The sequence below is a fragment of the Stomoxys calcitrans genome, chromosome 3, assembly GCF_963082655.1.
Source record: "Stomoxys calcitrans chromosome 3, idStoCalc2.1, whole genome shotgun sequence".
Taxonomy (NCBI): Eukaryota; Metazoa; Arthropoda; class Insecta; order Diptera; family Muscidae; genus Stomoxys; species Stomoxys calcitrans.
The window spans coordinates 96,831,062-96,858,409 of record NC_081554.1 but is presented as its reverse complement, the minus strand read 5'-3'; the positions used below and the strand labels follow the sequence as shown (position 1 = coordinate 96,858,409).

Here is a 27,348-nt window from a genome sequence, read left to right as displayed (position 1 = left end):
ATTTTTTGAAGAATATTACTTTATATTATAGTTTCATGCATACTTATTGAGCCTTCAAAATGCGCATTAGTATGCAAGAATATTTTCGTATTGCTTCCAAGACAGGAACAACTGTTTGCTGGGTATGCCCCATAGCAGCTATATCGAAATATGTTCTGATTTGGACCAAATACTAATAAGTACAAGTCATTATTCAATAGTGTATAACAAAATTATGGGTCTTTTTAGTAGCTATATCTAAAAATAAACCGATTTGAACCATATACGACACGGATGTTGAAAAGCCTAACATAAGTCAGTGTGTCAAATTTGTGAAATCGGATTATAAATGCCATGGGGCCAAGACTTTAAATCGAGATATCGGTCTATATGTTAACTATATTCAAATCAAGATCGATTTAGCCAAAGTTTCAGAAAAATGTCGAAATCAGACAATAAATGCGCCTTTTTTGACCACAAACCTTAAATTGAGAGATCGGTCTATATGACAGCTATATCCAAATCTGGATCGATCTGGGCCAAATTGAAGAAGGATGTCGAAGGGCCCAACACAACTCACTGTCTCAAATTTCAGCGAAATCGGATAATAAATGTGACTTTTATGGGGCCAAAAACTCTGAATCGGCGGATCGGTTTATATGGCAGCTATATCCAATTCTGGACCGATCTGAGCCAAATTGACGAAGGATGTCTAAGGGCCTTACACAATTCACTGTCCCAAATTTCAGCAAAGTCGGATAATAAATGTGGCGTTTATGGGCCTAAGACTCTAAATCGGCGGATCGGTCTATATGGGGGCTTTATCAAGATATAGCCCGATATAGCTCATCTTCGAACTTAACCTGCTTATGGACAAAAAAAGAATCTCTGCAAAGTTTCAGCTCAATATCTCTTTTTTTTAAGACTGTAGCGTGATTTTAACAGACAGACGGACAGACGGACGGACATGGCTAGATGGTCTTAGATATTTCCGCTGATCAAGAATATATATACTTTATAGGGTCGGAAATGGATATTTCGATGTGTTGCAAACGGAATGACAAAATGAATATATTCTAAGTTGTTTCTTATGTACCCTTTAATTTCTTCTTAATTAGTTTTTATAAGTTTCTACTTTAATGTTCACCATATCCAAAATATAATACGAGTATAAGAAAGTGCTTTCAGCACAGACAGGAGCAACTGAAAACTTTGCATCAACTAAAAAGCGACGACCATCAAGTTAAAATTTTTTCAATTGACCGGTCACGACTGAAGTTGCTGGCGCACGCATTAGCTAACAATGTAGAATAAATTCAGCGCCCGGTTTGTCAAGTAGTTGATGATAGAATGCAAGCCATTTAATAAATTTTTTTCTGGTTGAAATGAGAAATTTAAATATTTGTTTTGAAGTTTTTTCATATAAATATAATAAATGAATCAGAATGAATTAGACTGAATTGAATTCAAAATTGGACGATGTTTCATTTTTTGGATATTCTTTCATAAATTTTTTAGCTTGGGGTATATTTTGTAATGAAATAGCACCTATTTTTTATTTAGGTGTATTTCCAAAAATTTTAGGTTTATTTCATTATTTTTATTTGGGGTTTATTTTATTTATGTGTGGGGATTATTTTATTATGGCTTTTTTCATTTTCGGTTTGGGGTTATTTCGTAGTACCGAAGATTTGGCAGCACAAACAATTTTTCGAAATACCAAAGTTACCAACTTTAGGGCCCTGTTAAGATGCGCCCGGACCTCCTAGGGCCTTGACTTGTCATTTGGCACATGATCTCGATAATACTTGAGCTCTAACCATTTCAAATAGTTATCGCTATCTGTTCTCATATATTTTTTTACTACAATAGTTGTTTTCGCACTTTTGGATCAAATTTTACACATTTTTCAACGATTATACTAGTGTGCCTTTTTGGTTTTGGGACCATACTCCTCTGTGATACATTTTTGAATTTATATATCCAGAGGTGGTAGTCCCTTCACTAGTGTTGTTAGTGCTCTTCAAATTGTCTTGAAGATGATATGTCCTCTCTACGAACAGGTGTCGCTCAGCTGCTCCCCATTGAGAGTCCATTGGGTAGACTTAATCTTGAATGTTCATTGGATTATTAAGTAGAATTAAGCAGAATTAAGCATTGTCAATCCGTCCGTCAATATTTTGAAACACGAGAAACACCGGCCGAGTTTTTGCACAAATGATTCTATTTGATGTTCATGTTTAGGTTTCATATCCTATCTTTCGGTGACTTTTTAAATCCTCCTGGCGAGAATATTAAATTGAATAAGAGTGACAGTCTTGTAGTCTCAGTCTCTCTTTGACAATATTAGGCAGTTTTTTCATCACAGTAGCGACAAAACAAGCCACTGGTGCCACTCGAATACGAGATCGCTATCAACGCAGCTAGTGAATACATAAGAAAAAATTTGAGCGGTTAACAAAGGGGTTTTCAGAAGGGACGCTGCAAAAGTAGACCGATAGGCACAGCAAACGACGCCATAGTTTTTACCGCTCTTTCGACATTTCTCTTCAGAATAGAAAGATATACGAGCAAACAACATATCGAAATTATTAAAATTTACTACCGAAATTCGGAGTCAGTGGCCTCAGCGTTAAAAACGCTACGCCCAAGGTTCATTTCATTTATTGGTCAGACAGCAATCCACACGTACTCCATGAGTTATTATGGCATCCCGAAAAAATTACGGTTTGTTGCGGTTTATGGGCCGGCGACGTCATTGGGCCGTACTTCTTTCGTGATGATGAAGACCGGCACGTTACTGTAAATGGAAATCGCTACCGTCACATAGCCACATAGCGAATGTCACAATCAATTTATTGGAAACCATGTTTGGAGAACGTGTTATCTCACGAAATGGTATAGCCGATTGGCCGCATCGGTCCTGTGATTTGACGCCGTTAGACTATTTCCTGTGGGGCTACGTCAAGCCTATGGTCTATTCTAACAAGCCAGCCACAATTGATGAAATTCGTACGAATTTCGACGATTTATGCTTGAAAACTGTCGAAAATTGGGTTCATCGTCTGGACTTCTGCAAGCATGCTCGTGGTGGCCATGCAAACGAAATCGACTTCCATATATAATGGCATCGAACGTGCTTTCAAGGAATAAAGAATTTCATTCATACCCAAAACCATTTTTGTTTTATTTTAAAAAATATTTGTAGTGCTCTTATTGAAAAACTTCTTCACTTCTCAACAATGAGATGCCCGATTAAAGTTGAATCGGACAGCACTCATTCGTTTGGGAGAAGTTTTCCCTCTTCTTCATGGAGGCAGTAAGATCAGATTCAGCTTCAGCAAATTTTACGCCTGTATATAGTGTGTGTTTCTGCAGTTTTGTGCTCCTTTTCGAAAAAGCTATGGACCGAATAAGACAAATTCTCGGAGTGTTTTTTATACCCACCATCACAGAATGGGGGGTACACCAATTTAGTCATTGCGTTTTTAACACCTCGAAATAGTGATCTGCGATCCCATAAGATATAAGACATATAGTCTGGATCGACTCGACATTCTAAGTCGCTCTAGCCTTGTCCGTCTGTCTGTCAAAATCGCAAAAGCGGTCGAACTAATTGTATTGATGTAGGTTTTTGGGGATTTCAAATAGGCAATATCGGTTCAGATTTGGATATAGCTCCCATATAAACCGATCTCACGATTTGATATCTTGAGCCCCTGATAGCCGCAATGGTTATCTGATTTGGCTGAAATTCGGTATATAGGGTTCTTTTAGGACTTTCAACAACTGTCAAAATCGGTCAATAGTCTGATATAGCTTTCAAATAAGACGATCTGAAATCTTGAGCCCCCGGAAACCGCAATTTTTAAAGGATTTGGCTGAATTTTGCACTTAGTGTTCTGTTATGACTTCCAACAACCGTGCCAAGTGCGGTCTATAACCTGATATAGCTCCCATATAAAACCATCTCTCTATTTGAGATCTTGAGACCATGGAAGCCGTCGATTGGCCGAAATTTTGTACGTAGTGTTCTGATATGACTTCCAGCAACGTGATATGGCTCCGATATAAACCGATCTCCTGATTAGTCTTCTACGTTCCAAGAAGCTTAAACTTTCGTCTGATTTGTTAGAAACTTTATACTTACAGTACACATGTGCCCTAAAACTAAATTCATTTTTGAAAATGTTTAGTATAACCCATGGTGTTGGCTTCCCAAGATTCGGTCCGGCGGAACCTTACACGTTTGTACTTGTTTTTTTTTTTAAATTTATATATGTAAAAATGAATTTGTGTTTGTTTGTTTGTGGGTTTGTCAATTTATTTGTTCCGTATAGACTCAACAACGGCTGAATCGATTTCTTTCAATTTATCACAGATTGTGGGGAGTGGTTCGAAAGAGCAATGGGCTACATGATTTTTTGATATCTCAAGGGGGGTGGACCCTCCCGCTTACCACAAAAGTACCATCCAAAAATAAAAGTGGACCGATCCGGGCAATATGGGACTCAAATGAAAGGCATTCGGGAGTAGAATACAAATTTGATATCAAAATTTGGATCTAAGTATCTAGGGGGCTGCCTCGATCCCAAAATTCCTTCAAATAGGCATATTGATGATGTCTAAGTATTTTCGGGATGCCCCATCCCCAATAGGCCCACCAAATGGGAATTTTACTCCATCATGGCTATATAGGACTCAAATGAAAGGTATTTGGAAGTTAATTACGTCATTAAACTTTGTGTCCAAGAATCTAGGTGGTGCTTTACCTCCAAAAATCACTTCCAATAAATTATTTGACCAATTAAAACAATGGGGGATCGAATGATACATCTTTTTGAGAAGAGTTCGTCATTCAAATATATACGCCCTCCATCAAACGACTGTATCTAGCGGACCACCTCACGACAAAACAGTCGATCAATTGTAATGACCTAACAGGTTACTGTGTGATTTAAATAATGTGTGGGGACACAAATAAATGTAGACCGCCATACCCCAATAATTATGATGTTCAGCGTGATAGGAGGAGTTTTAAACCTTAATGTTAAGATTGCAACCACTTTTAGCTCGTTGATAGACAAGACCAAACGACGTGCTGCTAGGCAAAAGTTTTTTGTTCAAAAGTTTAACATGGTTTAATAGCACGAATTATCGCCACCGCACCAAATATATAGACGGCAATTTAGTTCTTTACCACAGAAAATCGTCTAATATGACAATTTGATTTGTTTAAAAAAAGTCTAAATGATGACTATTTAATATAGTCGCTTATAGACAACTACCACAAGATGATCAATGTTATAGCCACTCCAAGCGAGTAGTAGCACTAAAATTTAAATTAGCGCCATCTACTGGATGTTTTCAAACGGATTTAGTTGATTCAACATGAACAGATCGATATGACTTCGTTGCGTTTGTTTGCGGTATTTTTTTTAACTTTCCCACTCTAAGATGGGCCTTTATAGCACTTTTCAAAAACACCAGATCACGGAGATGAATAGGAATTTTTTTTTTAAGAGAAATTTTGTTTTCACGTTTACATTAACCTAAAATCAAAAATCTGGTATCAGAATTGGAGGTGGGGTGCCTAGGAGGTTCGCCCACCCCCAAAATCCGCCAAATGGATTTATAGACCAATCACTACAATATGGGTATCAAATTAAAGGTATTTGAGAGTAGAAAGTAAATCTGATATCCAATTGTGGGACTATGAGTTTCGTGGGTCACCCCTCCCCGAAAAAACCCCCCAAATCGGGCATATTTAATGACCATGACAGTATGGATCTTTAATGAAAGGTCTTTGGGAGTAGAGCACGAAATTGACCGTCACTTTTGGAACCAAGTCTCTGGGGACCCACCATACACTTAAACAGGACTTTTACTTATTGGGGTTTAAATAAGAGGTATTTGAGAGTAGAAAAATCCACAGGAAAATTGGAATACATTTTCAACTGAAATTATGCTCAAACATAGCATTATTGGGCGCAGCAAAGTGCGCCGGGCTCAGTTAGTCTAATATATAAAAATCAATTTGTGTTTGTTTGTAAGTTTGTTTGTCTGTTCTGTATAGACTCAAAAACGGCTAAACCGATTTTCTTGAAATTTTCACAGATGGCGCATAGGGTACTAAATTTTTTGATATCGGAACGGGGCGGACCCTCCCCATTACCCTAATTTTCAGAAACGTCAAATCTCGGAGATGGGTGGTACGATTTAAGCGAAATTTTGTTTGCCCTGTTATAGTAACCTAAAAACAAAAATTTGGTATCCAAATTTCGGATGGGGTGCCCCACCCCCAAAACCCATCAAATATATAGACCAATCACGACAATATTGGACTCAAATGAAAGGTATTTAAGAGTAGAAAACGTATCCGATATATATTTGGGGGACCACCCCACCCCCCAAAACTCCCCTAAATCGGGCAATTTATCGACTATGTTAATAAGGGGCTCAAATAAAAGGTATTTGAAAACGAATCTGATATTCAAATGTAGGACCAAGTGCTTGGGGCCGCTCTTCCACCAAAACACCCCAAAATAGGACAAATTTACCGACCATAGCAATATGGGGCCCAAATAAAAGGTCTTTGGGATTAGAGCATGAATCTTGAAAACACCCCCACTGTTCAAAATACATTTATTTTGAACATGAGAGATAACGCATTAGCATTTCATAGCCCACGCGTTGTTATCTTATAGAGTCTGTGTGCGGTTTAGGGTCTATTTGTACGATCGCCTATCTCATAAAACCAATACGCACAGCCGTATAAACCCTGCATGTGTACTTTTAAAAAGGGAATAGATAATGAGTCTAAGAAATGCATGTGTGTGTTTACTTAGGATCGTAAAATATCAGATAAGGAGAAACGGAGATATCACTGCGTTGGTATCTCGTTCTAGTTTAGTTTTAAGATTTTCATTTATTGTAGTGATAGGAAATTTGAAAATAAATGGTCAGTATAAATCTAGCATCAGAGAAGTGCGTTTTAGATTCAGCTCAACATTTGGTCCTTCGTAAAATTGAGTTATCCCCCACCCGAGGTAAGAAGCTCAATGGAACTAGGCCTATAAAGCAATTTAATAAAAATTGTTTAACACCCACTGAAAAATTAAATTCTGTGAAGAAGCGTCCTCGTGGCTTTAAACAACGAGAAGAAAAATAATAATAGAAATCACAATCCACTAAAAAGTGGAAATACAGTGAAGAAGCGTTCTCGTGGCTTTAGACAACGAGAAGAAAAAAAAAAAACACATAATAAAAATATCAGAAAAATAAACAAACAAAACTACAAATAAAGTAAAATGGTTCGTCAGCAGTTATACAAGCGTCAAAATGAGATTGGTGAATATATCATCAATTTGAAGCAAAGCTGCCTTAAGGAAACCGCAAGAAGTGTGGCTAAGGAAACCTGCAAAGCCCAGTTGGGGCAAGTTTGGCAGGAATTCAAAAATAACCACACGAAGTTAACCGAATTGGGTATCACCGAGGAACCGTACTTTAAAAACAAGTATTATGAGAAGGTGAACTCATTGGTGGAGGAAATCTGTGCAGCCCTAGAGACGAACGAGGATGCAGCCAGCCAATTGGAAACTGGAAAAACTGAATCGTCGGGGTTGAAATTACAACAAATCCAACCGCAGGAAAATGGGGAGTCCAAAAATGAGAAGGAAAGAATAGCGGGAAAAAGGAAGGAAAGAATAAGAAAACTTATTCGAAAGTTAGTAGGAGAACTACTAGAGTTGGAACAACTCAATATTAAAGTCTTGCTGGAAGAAGCAAAAAGATCATGGGAAACACAGATGAATCAAATTAATGATCTATTATGGGAACTCACTATCAACCATGAGGGGTCTTACGAAGACATCACTAAAGAAGTTGATGAAGTAGAAAACCTCTACAAAAGAAGTAAAACAACGCTGATCTTAAGATTGGACAAATGTAAGGAGGAGAGATGTCCTATAAAACTAGCGGAGATAAAAATACCGGACTTCTACGGTAACGTGGAAGAATGGCCATCTTTCCATGATTTATACAAGAAGCTCGTACATGAGGCCGAGAGCTTATCGGACGTTGAGAAAATGTTTTATCTGAAAGCTCATATTAAAGGAGAAGCGTCAAAAGTAATTAAACATTTACCGGCAGATGGAAGCAATTACCAGCCAGCGTGGGAGATACTAAATCAACGCTTTGGAAATAAAAGAATTTTGTTTCAAACGATACTAGACCGATTGTTAGATCAACCCCATGTGTGTAGTGAGAACGCTAAACAAGTAAAAGGATTACTTGATACAACAATTGAATGCGTCCAAGGGTTAAAAGCAATGAAATGCAACATCGAGGATGCTGTAATGGCGCGTGTAATCATCCGTAAGCTAGACAAAGAAGGTTTATTATTATACGAGCAGCATACAAAGAAATCGAAAGAAATTCAGGAGCTTAAAGATGTTTTGGAGTTCTTGGAGGAACGATATCAAAATTTGGAGGCAGCAGGTACAAAGAAGTACAGCAGCAATTACAATCATCGGCAACAGCAGCCTATGAAAAGTACGACACTCTATACGGATAAAAGTGCGTGTCTATACTGTAGAAAACAAGGACACTTAACGGAAGAATGTCGAAGTCTGTTGAGATTGCCAGTGGCGGAACGAGTATCATGGGTTAAAACAAAAAATATATGCCATAGATGCTTGAACCACAATCAGAATGCAAGATGCGATAGTACCATCAAATGTGGAACCTGTGGGTTTAAACATCATTCGGTACTCCATCTAACTAAGACATCCACTACATGTGTTGCTAACGGGACAAGGAGTGTCCTACTGGCAACGGCTCAGGTGCAGGTCAAGAATATACATGAAGAGATGGTTACCTTGAAAGCTTTGGTGGACCAAGGATCACAGTCAACGTTTTTAAGGGAAGAAGCAGCACAGATACTTCAAATCCCTCGAGAAAAGGCCAATATGGAATTGCATGGACTAGGTGACAATTTGGTGGGAGTTGCAAAATCAAAAGTAAAAGTTAGGATCCATCCGAGATTTCCCAGCAACTATTCACTCGATGTCGAAGCTCTTATTTTACCAGCGTTAGCTTCCGTCCATTTGGATTCTTCGTTAGTACACAACCAGGGTGTATGGAAAAACTTTCAATTGGCTGATCCAAACTACTACAAGAACGAGAGGATAGATATGGTGCTTGGCGGAGATGTGTATGTGGACATACTAAAGAACGGAATACATAAGAAGCATGGAATGTTGGGGCAACATACCAAGCTGGGATTAATGTTGTCCGGCCCATTAACGATTCGAGTCCCAGTAGCGAAAAAAGGTGTCAATGTCACTACAGAGATTGAAAGATTTTGGGAAACTGAAGAGTTGGATATGGACATGGTTACAAACGATGACAGCGATTTTGATGCAGAAAATCCCGGAGCGGAAGACGATGACGCCGAGGATGATGACGAGGACGACGACGAAGATGAGGACGACGATGGTGATGATGATGACGACGACGAGGAGGAGGATGAAGATGAGTCGGAGGATGAAGAGGTACAACAACCCAAAGCCAAACAACCTAAATTGGATAAGCCCGAGAAACAACAAAACGGCGTAGCCAAACAAAAGGAGCAACCCCCAACTGAGAAGAAATCGAAAAAAGAAAAGAAAAAACAGAAACAAAAGGAGCAACAACAACAGCAGCAGCAACAGCAAAATAAACAAGATAAGCAACAAAAAGCTGGTGGTGAACGCTCCCTTTCTGGCGGCGTAAAAGTTGTGGACATTCGTGTGGGCAATGGACCAGAAGCTAAACCCGGTAAAAGTTCTCAGGTCTACTACGAAGGTCGCTTGCTTTCCAACAATAAGGTATTCGATAGCGTGAAAACAGGCGCTGGCTTCAAATTCCGGTTGGGGCGCGGTGAAGTTATCAAAGGCTTGGATGTCGGTGTCGTCGGCATGAAAGTCGGTGGAAAACGTCGCATAACTTGTCCTCCACATATGGCATATGGTTCACGCGGTTCTCCACCAACCATACCACCTAACAGCACATTGGTATTCGAAGTCGACCAAAGAGTACGTCTGCGATGGAGGGTGGCCCTGGATAGATGCTAACGATCAATCTTGTGAGACATCTCCTCTAAAACCTCGCATCAAACCAAGCTGCAAGTTTGATGACTTTGCTGCGGATTCATTTTGGAAGAAATTGGCGCTAGTAAACAGCTGGATGTTTAAAGTTTTCAACCAGACAACGGGACATATTCAATGCTCGAGCCGCTCACAACGAATAATAGAGTTACCCCTGCAAGGCGTCTTGGAAGTGGAACCTGGCTGCACCGTTAGAACCCTAGGAACAACAATCACTGCGCCGTTAAGCCTCCAGTCTAGTCGAGATGTAGAAGATAGAGTGAATTTCACAGCAGACTTAGCTCAGATTGAAGAATTTAACATGCTTCCTTTGGGACCAATGATTATCAATCACACCCGCCAAGTTGATGAAGTGATGACGAAGCTTAGAGATGTCCAGAAAACAAATGTCGATCTAAGGGGCTTGCAGTTTCATCATATGAGTGGTCATGCTGCTCTTATTTTAGTTATTCTCATAATAATAATATTAGCGATATGTTTTATTAAGAAGTTTATTCAAAGGCAAAATGTATCAGCTTTAAATTTTTAGATCTTTAGAACTTATGTAAAATAATATATCTAATATTACAGTCCACTATTACAAATTATCGAACGACAAATCAAAGATATAATTAGACAAAAATACAGTCAGTCCACTATGTAGACTTACGCGCCCGGCAGAATGTTCAAAATACATTTATTTTGAACATGAGAGATAACGCATTAGCATTTCATAGCCCACGCGTTGTTATCTTATAGAGTCTGTGTGCGGTTTAGGGTCTATTTGTACGATCGCCTATCTCATAAAACCAATACGCACAGCCGTATAAACCCTGCATGTGTACTTTTAAAAAGGGAATAGATAATGAGTCTAAGAAATGCATGTGTGTGTTTACTTAGGATCGTAAAATATCAGATAAGGAGAAACGGAGATATCACTGCGTTGGTATCTCGTTCTAGTTTAGTTTTAAGATTTTCATTTATTGTAGTGATAGGAAATTTGAAAATAAATGGTCAGTATAAATCTAGCATCAGAGAAGTGCGTTTTAGATTCAGCTCAACACCCACTGTCCAAACCGGACATATTTGCTGACTATTGATATAAGGGGCACAAATCAAAAGTATTTGTGATTAGAAAACGAATTTGATCCAATTTTGGGTCCAAGTGTTTCGTAAACCAATGGTAATATGGGGTTCAAATAATTGATATTTAAGAGTAGAGCCCGGTGGCGATATTTTTTCAGGGTTAAGTTTTGGAACAAGTTAATTTTCAAATGAATATTTTAAGAACAATTCAAATAAAAAATCTAATTTTAGAAAATATAAACGGTGATGGTCCTACATCTTACCATTACCTCCAAACAATTACCTGTTCGAGCTATCAACATTTGTTAAAAAGTTATAAACTGGAACAGGCCATATAGGTAAATTCAAATGGCACAATGTAATTGTCGAATTCAATGCTAGAATGGACATTCAATGGTTTAGAATAATAAAAGGGCAAACCCAAATCCGGTATAAATTTCGATGTAATTTTAACTTTTTAAAACTTTGCAATCCACAGGAAAATTGAAAAATGGGTTTCCAACTGAATAAAGCTAAAAACCCAGCAACTGTTGTCAGTTTTATTCAAACATGCTATGTTTTTTTTTGGCATTGCAGCGTATGGCAGCCCTTTTTTTGTTCAATCGTCGTGGCACGATGTTGAGCTGATAATCGCATATCGTAGCAATGCATTTGTTTTCGACAGATGCCAGCAATAGAGAAAAATGTGACATTTGCAGGCCTTTAGTTCGTAATACGGTCTACATTGATGATTCCTTATTCCCCGGTTATCGAATATATTTAATGTTGTCTTGAAATTGTCAACCAAATTTCAACTATGCTAAATTTATTTTAAGCACTGGATCTGGGATCAACTCAAGAACCTTTAAACCCCATTTTTATTAAATTCAGTTATTCAATGCAAGATATTAGAAAATAAATAACTGGTGTCTTAATAATGGGTGAGACCTAATTACATCCATGCATTACCCGTACTTACTTACATTAATTGGCTATGACGGAACATTTGTTCCACTAGCCAAACGTAGCATAGCGGTCCAAGCGCCTCAATCTTCTGCGCTTATTCTAAAATCTCTGACACCAAGTTTCGAGGTGTCTACCACCACTTGACCTTTTCACCGGGCTTTTGGTCTTCCCGGTTTGCGTGCAACACCGTGTTTGGCTTCAAAAGACTTCTTTGCTGGAGCTTCTTCATCCATTCTGATAACATGACCTAGTCCAAGCAGCCGTTGTATTTTGATGCGTGTAACTATGCCATCGTCGTCATACAGCTCGTGGTTCATACGACGCCTATATTCTCCATTAACGCAAACTGGTTCATATATTCTACGAAGAATCTTTCTCTCAAATACTTCAAGCACTGCCTAATCTACTTTTACAAGTACCCATGCCTCAGAACCATATAACAACACAGGTAGTATCAGTGTCTTGTATAGTGTAATGTTTGACTTTCGAGAGGTGGTTTTGTTTCTAAACTGCTTACTTAGTTCAAAGTAGCACATGTTTGCCAGGATTTTTCGCTTTATCTCAAAACTGGTGTCATTCGTTTCGGTTACGGCGGTGCCGAAGTAGATAAAATTACTGACTATCTTAAAGTTGTGGTTCCAAACTTTCTCCATTTTCTTTATCAGCTCGATTGTACAAGGCTTTTTGGGAGTTGAAACCATCCATTTCGTTTTATCTCCATTTACTGCCGGACCTATTTTCACTGACTCTTTTTCGATTCTTTCAAAGGCAGCAGTTACTACTTCCGGTGACTGACCTATAATTTCGATGTCGTCGGTATAGGCGAGTAGCATGTGTTCTCTTGTGTGTGCCATATCTATTCACATCTGCATCTCGTATATTCTCCTCCAGCAGGATATTAAAGAGATCACACGATACGCTGTCTCCTTATCTGAATCCTCGTTTAGTATTAAATGGTTCGGAGAGATTCTTTCCTATTCTTACTGAGGAACGCGTATCAGCAATTGTTATCCTGCAGAGTCTTGCTAATTTTGCAGGGATACCAAACTCAGACATGGAATACCAAACTTTGAACGTAAAGGGGTATCGAAAGCGGCTTTGTAATCAACAAATAGATGGTAGGTGTTGATTTGCCCCTCTCTGGTCTTTTCCAGGATTTTGCGCAGTGTGAATATCTGGTCCAGGGTAGATTTACCAGGTCTAAAGCCGCATTGATTGGGCCCAAATATCTCATTGACTTTAGGTTTCAGTCATTCACACAGTACGCTCGAGAGTATCTTGTAAGCGATGGGGAGAAGACTTATTCCTCTTTAGTTATCACATTCCGTCTTGTCTCCTTTCTTGCTGAGGTTCCAATCATAAGGTATGCGTTCTTCCAGCCAGATTGCGCAGATAAGCTGATGCATACGCCTTATCAGCGTGTCACCTACGGTCTTAAATACTTCAGCTGGTTAACGTCGGCTCCTGTTGCCTTGTTGTCCTTTAGTCAGGTCACTGCTACTTGGACCTTATTCTGACTAGGAGGTAAACATTCTATACCATCATCAGGGATTGGTTCTGCGGTATCATCTTCGCTGCCAGTGACAGCCTTGTGGCTTTGTGAATATTTTTATGTTGAAATCTGGTTCTACTAACTACCAAGATTTTTGCCGCGGCGTAATCTATCAGTTTCAACCCATTACTGGACGTTATCTCGTGGAGGCTAAACTTTCCGACTGTTGGACCAAAAATGTCTTCCTCCCTATCTTCGCATTTAAATCTCCCAGAACGATTTTGATATCATAAGCGGGGCAGCGGTCATATTCTCTCTTTAGGCGTTCATAGAAAATATCCTTGGTCTGCTCGTCTTTGTCTTTCGTCGGGGCATGGGCACAAATAAGACTGATGCTGAAAAATTTGGCTTTTATGCGGATTGTGGCTAGCCTCTCATCCACCGCAGTAAAGCTGGAGACAAGATGTTTCAGTCTCCGACTAACCACAAATCCGCAGCCAAATTCATGCCTCGTGTTATGGCAGTTATAGTATAGTTCGTCACCGTTTGGTGTTGTAGTGACGCCATTCCCAGTCCATCGCACTTTCTGTAAGGTGGTAATATCTGCCTTGTACTTCTCTAATACATCCGCCAGTGCGTATACTGCACCTTCTCTATAAAGAGTGCGCACATTCCAGGTGCAGATCCGCAAATCATGGTCCTTATTTTATTTTGCGTGGGTCGTTAACGTTTGGGGGTCCGTTTTTACTATTCCTTTGTTTCTCATAGTAGTTCTCATAGTTTGCCGGTGGCGGGTTACTGCCCCAGCGCCCCAACCGTATGGGTCTTGGGAGATTGCACATGTATCCCTCGTTGTGATGAGCCGCTTTCTTCAAGATCCGACGCTCGCCCCTAACCTGGGAACAGACGCTATTATTGGCCATTGGTTATTTGAAGGCGCCAATAGCTCGCCTTGTAATTTCGAATATCATTAACACTCAGTATTTAATTAAGAGCCAGTGCCACCTGATTCCTCACTGAGACTCTCCTACCTTTAGTGCTTGAAAATTTAGACTTCCACTTTCAATGAAAGCTTTATAGTGCAAATTACAAATATGCAAAGGAAATTTTTTGCAGCGTATTGTAAAAGAAGAAGGCGCAGCGGAGCGGGCGTGTTTCGCCCAGTCCATATTGGAGTATTGCTCTGAGCAATTCTAAGTCTTCATCACTTTGTCAGTTGTTTTGCTGCATAGTTTGTCATATGTGTGCTCATGTTTTTTTTTTTTTTTTTATTTTTAACAGGCACAAGGTCATTGTGTCACTATAAACAAACACACTTTCTCACGCCTGCATTAAGAGAATAGATGAAGAATAGAGAATTGTCTGCGGCCAATCGCTGTGGTTGTTGCGCCATTACACGCGATGGTTTACAAATGTTGTTTTTTAACGATTGCAATTCGATTGATAACGTGCAAACAGTTAAATGCCTCTACAATGCAGGAGTGGGAAATCCAAATACGGCGAAATGTTGCCGAATTTAAATGATGAAGGAAGACCACAATTTGGGTTTTTTTACGCTAACTGGATTATGCTCCAGTTTAGAAAAGGCAGTTGTGAATTTATTTTTAGAAGGTTTGCATTTGTTTTGTGTTGTGTAATTAAAGGGAAAACTTGCGCGGTAAACAAAAGTGAACCCAAAAAAGAAAAACAGTTGAAGAGAGCATTATTTTATGTTGGGATCAAAATGCAAGCCCCTTTCAAGCTGGGAATAGACAGAAATGAAGAAAAACGAGTTAACTAAGTTGTTAAAGTATACACCTGTTATCACACGATATGTGCTGTCACTTTCAGTATTCGAAAGACCTCCCTTATGTACATCAAATCGAACAGAGCGCGCTCAAATCGGCATGAACTGTCATATGTATTGGATTTTTTTATTAGACAGGAGTCTACATGTATGTTCGGTGAAGTTAGAAAGCGTTGGATAATTATTCGAAATTTCACTTTTCGTTTAAAATTTTTCGTACGTGTTACACAATGTGTACAACGTTCAGAGTTCCTATCATATCGTATCATAGAATATCATTTTATGATGGCATTTATATTTATATGGATGCTTTTTCCCCGGGGCACGGGGTAGCTGTGAGCACCATACAGGCTAAAGCAATGAGGTCCGATCTGTGTGGTGTTCATTGCTGTCACAAGAAGCTTAGCTACGAGTGGAATGCTCAACATCGAGTAGCTGCAACGGCAATCGTGGACAGTCAGCGGTATTGGGCTGAGAGTCTCAGTGAGTGGTTGGGTGGCACCAGCTCTTGCACAAATACTGAGTCCCTATAATGCTCGATATGACAAGGCGAGTAATTGGCGCTGTTAAATAAGCAATGGCCACCTTGTTCCCGCGGCGATAGGTCCTTTGGACCGGAACGAGCTTGCTCACCCACAGGAGCTTGACGAGGATCGCTACATCCAAATGAAAATGTGGCTACAACAACAACAACATGGATGCTTTTCTTAGGTTTAGCCAACGAAACCCCATTCTATTCTCCTGTTGTGTGAGATAAACACTAGTTAAGCCAATATATTTTTAAATCATTTAGTTCGATGGATCATTGATTTATCAAATACAAATTGTCAATGACGGGCTCAACTACCGGCTGGATAGTTTAAGTTTCAAATCAGTTCATAAGGTTTTTGCTAATTGCTGTATCCATAGTACTGGAGGAAAAAATCAAACTCCTTAGTCTATGCTAACCAATACTGCTATATCTTGTTCTTTCCATATCAAATTCAGTCACCGTTATGCAGGGTTTAGCTTCCTAAGTTTTGATTGAGTAGCGTGCAGGATGTTTTGTCCTAGGCCAACAACACCACCAAATGGGAATTTTTTGGACCGATTAGGCCATTCCATGACGATCAAAATTTGCTTTAATATTTCGGGGTTTTCCAAACGAGTTAACTCGATTAGTATGTCTCCAGCCAAGAGTGTAGCAGACTCGTATTGCCATTGTCTACCATGAAAAATATAAGCCTACACGACATCAACAAAACGTATCCCGTGGTACTTATGGAAAAGGTGAGTCGATAATTTACTATCTTCATCAAAGGGCTTCATCAATCTGGAAAGAAAGAATATTATCAGAGATGGGCGATGGGTAAAAACCCAAAAGGTATTTACCGGTAAATTGGGTAAATATCAGGGTATTTAACCATATAACCGAAAAGCTGGATATTTATAATTTGGCAAATATCTTGAAATTTGGCCCAGTAAGTTTTGGTAGACCCCAACCCAAATGTTGGCCAGGTCGGATCATATTTAGATATAGCTGCCATATGAACCGATCTCCGGATATAGGGTATTGAGCCCATATAAGTAGGAGGTCGGCATATGGCAGCTGTATCCAAATGTGATCCGTGTTGGGATCTACCAAAACTCACAGTGCCAAATCGAAATCGAAAGAAAAGCAGAATTTTTATAAACTGAACACTCTATATCAGGGGATTGGTCAATATGGCAGCTATATCCAAATATGGTTCGATCTGGACGGATAAAAAAAGAGGAATTAATTGCCGCGACACTTTAAGTCTGGTGATCGGTCTATATAGCGGTTATATAGAACGATAGTCCGACTTTATGAGATCAGACAGTCAGTTTTAGATACAAAGAATAAGAAATTATAAACAATTTTTGCAAAATGATTTCAATTACCAAAATATCTGAATATTTATAAATACCCAAATAAATACCCACAAAAGGTATTTGTTGGGTACTTACCCGGTAGAAACCCATCTCGAAATATTGTAAAACTGCATTGTTTGCAAGTTCACGACTTAATGACGTACTGGTTTTAGCTCTCTAACCTTATCATTGAAAACTTGAGCTGAAAAGCCAAATTTTATGCTCCACACTGGCACAAATGTCCGTGGATCTTAATAATTTTATCAAAATACACAAAGGTAATTGAAATTCATTTGCGAAATAAGTTAACGTTATATTTAACGAAATAAGTTAACCTTTATCAGTTCGAGGTAATTGAGATGCTCAACAAGAAGGACGATAGGAAAAGGCATGAGCGGGATGCATTCAGGATTGGATTGCTACAGTTTTTCAATTTTGCGAAGAGCGGAACTTTGCCGATAATATCCACAGAAAAAATCCCAATCGATATTCAGCCAAAAAAACGATAGTGTTATCGACATTTTGCCAGCTCTACCGCTAGGGGCCCACGAAGTCAAGTCGAAGGACAATTTTATATGGGAGCTAAATCCAAACGCATCAATATGAAATATATGTGCAAACTAAAGGGGACGTTATTATTCGTTCCACAGATATTGTGATTACCGCGGGCGGATGGGCTTCGGACCTGTAAAGATCGACTTACAATGTCAACAAGATCAAGAATAGATATACTTTCTGGGTACGCTGACCAATATATCGAGGTGACTAGATTAGTATACCCTATGTCATACGCTCATTGTGCGATAAACCAAAGAACGTATACTATAGATTCTATTACCACATTCTTCGATAGTGACATCCTAGAACAAAGAAGCAATGCAGGTTAATTGCAGGCAAACAATCCTTTAACGTAATAATAGGAATCTTTGTAAAAAAAAGCTTTATTAAATTTGCTTCTGCTTAGGCATGAAGGCATTGACACAGCGCCACAATTAAGCCATCACACATCTTAAGATGTATTCGAGTACCTAATGGATGATACGAGAAGGCGGAGCAGGTTCCGTGTCTATTGTAGCACTCTGAGCCATTCGAAAGCCCTTAAAATAGGGAGCTACGTTTGGTTGCATCAAGATAATGAATTGATATTCTGTATAAAGCACGTTCAAGGAAGTCACTTTTCAAAGCTAATTTTCCAATGGTCTGAGTGTTCTACAGCCATGCTTTTATGTCTATCCTTTGAAAAGTATCTAAACAACAACAACTCAATGGAGGCGATAAAACAACAGACGCCAACTCTTCAAATGAAACCGTTTAACGTGAATGTCATAAGTGTTCCACTCCACATATTAAATAGGCATACAGCACCTGGTTGATAACTTAATGTTTACAAATTAAATTAATCCTTAGACAATGAACATTTTCGCAACTCTATCATATTTCGCACATTATTTAACTGTGTGTAAAATATTGAATATTTCTTGAATGTACCAACTCGTAAAAAGTAGGACAGTCTTTCAACAAAGAAAAGGGAAGTAATTTTGTGTCTTTTGTCAAAATGTATATCGATCTTTCCATGATTTATATAACATATTTTTATGCCCAACTAGGATGGGGGTATATTCATTTTGTCATTCCGTTTGCAATACATCGAAATCTTTTCTTATATATAAAATTCAATTTGTGTTTGTTTGTTTGTCGGTTCGTTTGTTTGTTCCGTATAGACTAAAAACGGCTGAACCTTTTACCTTGAAATTTTCAAAGATTGTGTAGGTTGGTCTGGAAGGAAACATAGGCTACATAATTTTTTTTTGGGGGGGGGCGGACCCTCCCCCTCGCCAAGAGTACAACCCAAAAATAAAAGTGGACCGATGGGGACTATAGGAGATTCCAATAAAAGGTATTCAAGAGTAGAGTACGAATTTCATAATAAAAGTTGGGTCCAAGTACCTAAGGGGCCGCCCCAGCCCCAAAACTCCTTAAAATAGGTTTATTTGACGATCATGACAATATGGGACTCAAATGAAAGGTATTCGGGAGTAGATTACGAATGTGATCAGGATAGGCTTTATAAATAGAGTTAATAATTGCTTTAATTGGATTTTTGGGCATGTCATAAATCCAAATTGCAACATTTTTAATCCACTAAATTTCCTATCTTTATCCTTAAATAATTCAGCTTTGGATTTCGAAATTTCATGACTAATATTTCGACTCGCCCCAAACCCATTATAAATAAGTTTGGCGCCCTAAAGAGGCCTTCGGTGAGTTCTTTGAGGGTTAAAATGATTTTCTGTAATAATGTTTAATTTCGGGAATTTTTTTTTCGTACCGCTCCGCTCACTCTCCTATATATATATATATATATATATATATATATATATATATATATATATATATATATATATATATATATATATATATATTTATATATATATGTATATACATATATATATATATATATAGCGAGTTACCCGCTAAACTATTTAAGACCGGAGGCGACGCGCTAATAAGGCGTATGCATCAGCTTGTCTGGGAAATCTGGCTAGAAGAACGCATAGCCGATGATTGGAACCTCATCATACTATGTCCCGTTCACAAGAAAAGAAGACAAGACGAAATGTGCCAGCTACAGAGGAATAATTGCATTGTATAAAAGATACTCTCGAGCGTACTGTGTGAAAGATTAAAACCTAAAGTCTATCAGATAATTGGGCCCTATCAATGCGGCTAAATTCACCCTAGAGAAGATATTCACACTGCGCCAAATTCTGGAAAAGCACGAGAAGGACAAATCAAGACCAACCATCTCATTGTTGACTCTGCAGGATGACACTTGCTGATACACGTTCCTCTGTAAGAATAGGAAAGAATCTCTCCGAATCATTCAATACCAAACGAGGTTTAAGGCAAGGAGACAGCCTATCATGTGATCTCTTTAATATCCTGTTGGAGAAGATGATAGGAGATGCAGATGTGAATAGATATGGCACACTAATCACAAGAGAACACATGCTACTCGTCTATGCCGACGACATCGATATCATAGGTCAGTCACCGGAATTAGTAATTGCAGCCTTTAAAAGAATCGAAATCTGGCAGTAAACGGAGATAAGACGAAATGGATGGTATCAATACCCAATATGCCTTTTACAGCCAATCAGATAAAGAAAATGAAGAATGTTGGGAATCACAACTTTGAGATAGTCAGCGACATCATCTCCCTCGGTACCGCCGTAACCGAAACGAATGACACCTGTTTTGAAATAAAGCAAAGAATAGTACTGGCAAACAGTACAAGGCCACCTCTCGAGTGTTTGAGAGAAAGTTTTTCGTAAAATATATGGACCAGTTTGCGTTAATGAAGAATATAGGCGTCATATGAACCACGAACTGTATGAGCTGTATGACGACGATAGCGTAGTTAAACGTATCAAAATACAACGGCTGCGTTGGCTAGGTCATGTTGTCAAAATGGATGAAGAAACTCCAGCAAGGAAGTATTTTGAAGGCAAAAACGGTGGTACAAATGCGATCCATGGTGAAAAGAATAGAAGATGCGACCCGATCGACGTTAGCACGCTTTTACTTGTTTTGTCATTACGTTTGCAACATCTAGCAATATTCAAATCCGACTATATGTATTCTTGATCGCCGTAAATATTGAACTATATCTTTATAAAGCCCCATACATACCGATGTCCCTATTAAACTTCCTAAGCCCCAGAGGGCGCAGATATTATCCGATTTGGCTGCGTAGTGGTTTCTTTTATGACCTTAAACTTTATTGTCGAATATAGTCTGAATCGGTCCATAATCTTATATAGCTCCCATATAATCCGAGCAGCAGATTTTAGTTCCTAGAGGGCGCAATTCTAGTCCGATATGCCTGAAATGCATAATGCATATGATTTCTCCTATGACCTCCAACATCCTGGCAAAGTATTTTCTGAATCCGTCTCTAACTTGATATTGCTCCAATATAAACCGATCATCCGATTTTGCTTCTAATGCATATGATTAGGTTAAGTTTAAGTGGCATTCTGCCACCAGACTCACTTAGACGTCTTCGCCCATTGTGATACCACAGATTCTAATGCATATACCTGCAAATAAAAGTTTGTTAAGTTTGGCTGGGACGAATCTGGGGTACCCTCCACCATGGGGTCTGTTTATAGCTTACACAAATGAGCTCAACTGAAAGGCATAGTTGTACTTTACGTACCAAATTTCTGGCAAACCAAGAAAACATTAAAAGTTCTAGGGGTCGTAGAAGGTCAATCAAAGCACCGGCTTACATGGTTTTAGATCGATTTTAAAATACTTGCGTGTTGGAAGTCATAACAAAACACTATGTTCACAGCTTCAGCGAAATCGGACAACAATTGCGGTTTCCAGGGGCTCGGGCAGACGGACAGATCGACGAATGCGCAGATGGACATTGCTAGATCGACATAGATTGTCAAGACGATGAAAAATATATGTATTGGGTTGCCTAAAAAGTAATTGCGGATTTTTTAAAAGTAAATGCATTTTTAATAAAACTTAGAATGAACTTTAATCAAATATATAATTGGCATTTTGTTCGATAACCTTTTGCCATCTTCCTGCCAAATTTAGTATTCCACGCTCATAGAACTTCTGGCCTTTATCTGCAAAAAAATGAACCAAGTGCGATTTTATAGCCTCATCATTGCCGAAAGTTTTACCATTTAAGGAGTTCTGCAAAGATCGAAATAAATGGTAGTCTGATGGTGCAGGGTCAGGGCTATATGGTGGATGCATCAAAAGTTCCCAGCCAAGCTCACTCAGTTTTTGGCGAGTGACCAAAGATGTGTGCGGTCTAGCGTTGTCCTGGTGGAATTTGACACCTTTACGATTGACCAATTCTGGTCGCTTCTCCTTGATGGCTGTATTCAATTTGTCCAATTGTTGACAGTAAACATCCGAATTAATCGTTTGGTTCCTTGGAAGCAGCTCAAAATATACCACACCCTTCCAATCCCACCAAACAGACAGCATAACCTTCTTTTGGTGGATATCAGCCTTTAAAGTGGTTTGAGCTGGTTCACCATGCTTGGTCCATGATCGTTTTCGACTAGCGTTGTTGTAAACAATCCATTTTTCATCTCCAGTTATGATTCGTTTTAAAAACGGATCGAATTCATTGCGTTTAAGGTGCATATCACAAGCGTTGTTTCGGTTTGTTAAATGAATTTCTTTCAATACATGTGGTACCCATATTAAAATTGACGCCAAACAAACAAATGTAAACAAAATTTCGCGCACTTTTTTTCTAAAGCAAGCTACAAGTAACAAGCCGTTGAAAAAATTTGTCAACGCCGACTATATTACTATTATATTACCGACAATTACTTTTTGGGCAACCCAATACTTCCTGAGGTCGCAAATCAATATTTCGAGGTGTTACAAACGGAATGACTAGGTAAGTATACCCCCCATGGTGGTGGGTATAAAAATATATGGAATATTTGTATTTTGTATTTGTATTTATTTTTATTGTGATAATACCTATACAAAAGACTAGGAAGACTGGGTCAGGTAATCGTACAGTTTTGATTTGCAACTTAGTTATAAAGTAAAAATTAAGTAATATATTTTATTTTGAACAAATTGAAGGCAGCAATTGAAGGCAGGAATATGTTGCTTGATACTTTTGAATGTATGCCTAGAAAGAGAAACCGTGCAAAGAACGTGACAAATGGTATTCATGGTAGTGGGTATGCAAAAACGTAGCACTTGTTTACTACTTTTGACTTAAGGATGAATCTTTTTAAAATTAGAAGAAGTCGGCTCTCTAGAATCTAGTGTTAACTTATTAATACAAAATATTTGTTTCAATTCGCCAAAATATTAACAAGTTTGTAAACCAACCAAATGCCCGGTAACTATTTATTAGCAAGAAAAGAATAATAGATTAGAATTGAAGTCAAAGGAGGAAACATCGTTCAAAATTTCGGCCATATCGGATAAGACCTACGCCCCCTACGGGCTCAAGAAGCAAAATCGGCAGATCGGTTCCTATGGGAGCTATATCAGGTTTTGTAACGATTCAGATCATAATGGGCATATTGGTCATAGGTAATGTCATCATGCACAATTTTAGAACCATAGGATAAGAATTGCGCCCCCAAGAGGCCCAAGACGTCAAAATCCGAGATCGGTTTATATGTCAGCTATATCAAAACTTGGAATTATATAGCCCATTTGAAATCTCAACTGAAGTACTAGTAATAGGAAGTACTTGTGCAAAATTTCAAGCGCGTAGCTTTTCTCCTTCGAAATTTGAGTGCTTTCGACAGACTGACGGACATGGCTAAATCGACTTAGAGTCTCAAGACAATCAAGAATATATACTTTTTGGGGTCTCAGATGCATATTTTGATGAGTTATAATGGAATGACGAAATTAGTATGCTGCCAACCTATGGTGGAGGGTGTAAAAATGTGAATTAACAAGCTCTTTATTTGGACGGAGCGGATTTTGAGATTGGAAACCGCTCCGCTCTGGGCTCTAAAAATTTCGATTCCCCTCCGACAAAAATAGGCATGCCGCGCTCCGCTCCGAATCCCTGCTGAAGACTTTATATATATCAAAAATTAAAGGTTTAGGAGCTTTCGTTTGTCGAATATTTACAAAATTTCAAGAAGGAGGAAACATCCCGTTCCTTCCGATGACAACTTTGAAAGCGCCGAACACTTGTCTTGTCTTTTTGTCCCTTCTTTCATAATATGTTCTGATTTCCTGTAACACAAAATTTTCCTTCTTATCTATATTTGTTCACTACTTTATACCGTAAGACAAAAGTATTTTTTTCCGCCGGATATACAAATTGCCCACAGTTTAACCTGTCTCCTTGGGTGGAGAGAATATTCCATTTACAGAAAGCGCAAAATACCTAGGTGTTTTTCTGGACAGGAATTTGAACTTCAAATCCAGCATTTTGGAAAGGGCAAGGAAAGCCATTCTTGCCCTATACACCTACAAGAGAGCTATTGGCTAAAGTTGGGCGTTTAGACTGCGTGTCATGCAATGGGATATATAGTGCAGTTGTCAGACCTATAATGCTATATGGTGTTGTGGTCTGGTGGACGGCGCTTCAAAAGTCCACCTGCTGCTCTATACTTTACCGGATCCAAAAGATGGCTTCTTTGTGCATCACAACCGCACGGAGGACGACACCATGTGATGCACTGAATTTAATTATACATTGTGGCTACCCAAATTGCAGCGACCATTGCCGTGAGGTTAAGGGAGCTTTCTCATCAATCATGTGGCGGCTACGGACACTGTTATCCTTGATACAATATCCGATGTTCCAGGTAGTGTGGATTACACCCTACCTGTGTCGCTTTTTGATAAAAATTACTGTACCACTATTCTTGATAGAACCGATTGGAACTACGATATCCCTGGTAACAGAAGTGACATAGACTTCTATATGGATGATTCCAAGCTAAACGATCAGCTGGGCTTTGGGGTGTACTCAAAAGATCTAGAACTGGTCGTATCGAAAAGGTTACCCAACCACTGCAGTGTGTATCAAGCAGAGATCCTTGCAATTATGGAAGTGGGGGAATAGCTAAGATATAATGTCATAACGACGATTGGCATAAATATCTTCTCAGACAGGCAGGCTGTTATTAAATCCCTGGAGATCGCATTTCTGAACACAAAAACCGCCCTCGACTGTCGCATATCTTTCAAAGAGATAGCTGAAAAGTTCAAAATGCGCCTATTCTGAGTGCCAAGCCACAGATATATCTCAGGGAATTGTTAAGCGGACGAGCTTGCGAGACTAGGAACTACCCTACACATCCCAGGGATACTGGAATCTATGGATATTCCTCTTGCGACATGTAAGCTAAGTTTCCAGGACCAGGCCCGAAAGATTCCGAATGATAGATGGTCACAAAGAGAGGGATGCGAGCATTCCAAAACTATGTGGCCTAATCTAGACTTGAAGAGGTATACCGCTTTGCTGCCATTGGCTAGAACAGACATCTCAGTCGTTGTGGCCGTCATAACAGCTCACTGTCTAATCGGTAAACATGCTGACAGACTGAAGGTTGCCAGCAACGACTTTTGCAGAAGCTGTGAGGACATCGAAGAAGAAGAGACTTTAGAACATCTTCTGTGTGTGTGTCCCGCACTAACAGTTAGAAGGAGTTTCACTTTAGGTTCTCATTTCTTTGAGAACCTGGATGATTTAGCGGATGTGAACATTCGCTAGTTATTAGGCCTTTTTAAGCGATCTGGATTGTTCAACAGTAGGAAATAGAAGGCATCTTCATTCTTCTGTTCATGTGGTATCAGAATGGACAAAAACGTCTGAGTAAGTCTGATGGCAAACTGCCACTTAAACCTAACCTAACCTATACCGTATTATCTAGACACAGCACACAGAAAACATTTTGATGACAAGATAGAGGAATCTACCGAATGATTTTAGGATGGTGTATAAATGAGAAAACCACAAAATTGATCCGTGATGGTTATTAAAGGACATGAAATGGCAGAGAAGGTTAAGATGTAAATCAGATTCTTTAGATCGGAACGTTGGATACTGTACCGTCTTTATGTAAGGTAAGATTAGGATGAAAAGAGGGTGCGGATCTTGATCGTTTTCTCACGATCAAGATCGCCCCATAGGATTTTCGCCGTCCTACCGACCGTTTCGCAGTTCCACAGTGTTTTCTCACCGTGTATTAGATATAGGTCAACCTAGTTCAGTGAATTTGAAAGTCTATGTCCTCCTCTAAAAATGCCTAGGACATTTTATAATGCTCCGGCTAATAGCTTTGTATTTATTTCCAAGCCTTTTCCGGTTCAGACCACTGTATGACGTTATACTTAACTTCAATGTAAAAAATCCGGAAAAAAAAACTATTACTACGTGCAGTTAGCACAACCCTCAAAGAAAAGAGGGTGTGATCAATAACACTTCATTGTTTTCGACAGACCAACACTCAATTACAGCTATATACTAACACCAATTGCAAATTGTCGCAGTTAGTGCCGGTCGTAGAAATTCTTTTTACCATTTGGTATTTTCTCACCGCAAATAAAGGTATTGACCAAATACAACGCCTGGACCGTATTATAGTCAGTCAGTCGAAAACCGATCTCAGTCACTGGGTTCTCAATGTAGATCCCCAGGCCGACTCTGTCCTCTAGTTTTGATCCATCGGTGTAGCCAGATCTGCCGGATGGCAATACCAAAGTTACGTCACTCCAATACTGTGCCTCTGGCAGCGGTGCCTCGGAAACCTGTTCCTTCTTTCCAGGTTTAATATCATCGCCTCGATTATACCACGATGGTATGACCTGCTCCTATCCTCTATCCATTCTCCTATCACCTTAAATCGCAGAGCCGCAATTGCTGCCTCACCTTAATCTGTATGTCAATGAGTCGGATATCTAGAATAGTGTCCAGTGCCCCAGTGGGCGCGAACCTGTTGCATTATCCTAACGTTGCACTTTTGCTCCATCGCAGTTCGCCAGTAAGTATTTGTCTAATCACACTCCTGAAAAAGCAGTGGACTATCCTCGGATTCACGCCCTATTTCGAGCCTACGGCCCATCCACATAGTGCACAACATCTGTGAGCCTTCTCGGTACCCTCCTGAATGTGACACTTCGAATTCAGTTTCCTGTTCAAGATCACCCCTTAGTATTTCATCTTGTCAAATATCGAAATCGTTCTATTGAGAAAACGTGGTGCATCAAATTGGACCACCTTTGTCTTCCTCGTGAACAAGCAGATTCCGTTCTTCTCTGGGTTAACATTGAGATCCCTAGGTATAGCCCAGTCGTATGCCATCTGCAAGACCCTTTAGGCCCTTCTGCAAAGGTAGTTGGGATTCGTTCTTCTTAGAAGTATTATAACATCGTTCAACATCGACGAGTTCAAATGCCTTCCTGTCAGCATATGTAATAGGTTATTTATTGCGGTCACCCGAAGTAGAAGCGATAAAATGCACTCCCGTGGCGTGCCTTGTGTCACTTTATCCACACTGTGTGTCATAGGACCCACAATTTAT

General features: G+C 39.2%; 2 protein-coding genes across 2 annotated transcripts in view; both read left to right on the top strand.

Moving 5' to 3' along the window:
- LOC106089164 (uncharacterized) overlaps positions 1–27,348 on the top strand; it is a 107,398-nt gene that overhangs the window by 40,108 nt on the left and 39,942 nt on the right. The gene's annotated exons all lie outside the window — the stretch shown is intronic.
- Positions 6,950–14,964, top strand: LOC131996071 (uncharacterized). The gene is made up of 3 exons (XM_059365519.1): positions 6,950–10,055; positions 10,150–10,572; positions 14,911–14,964. The coding sequence occupies exons 1-3, from the start codon at positions 7,290–7,292 to the stop codon at positions 14,962–14,964; spliced, it is 3,243 nt and encodes a 1,080-aa protein (XP_059221502.1). The 5' UTR covers positions 6,950–7,289.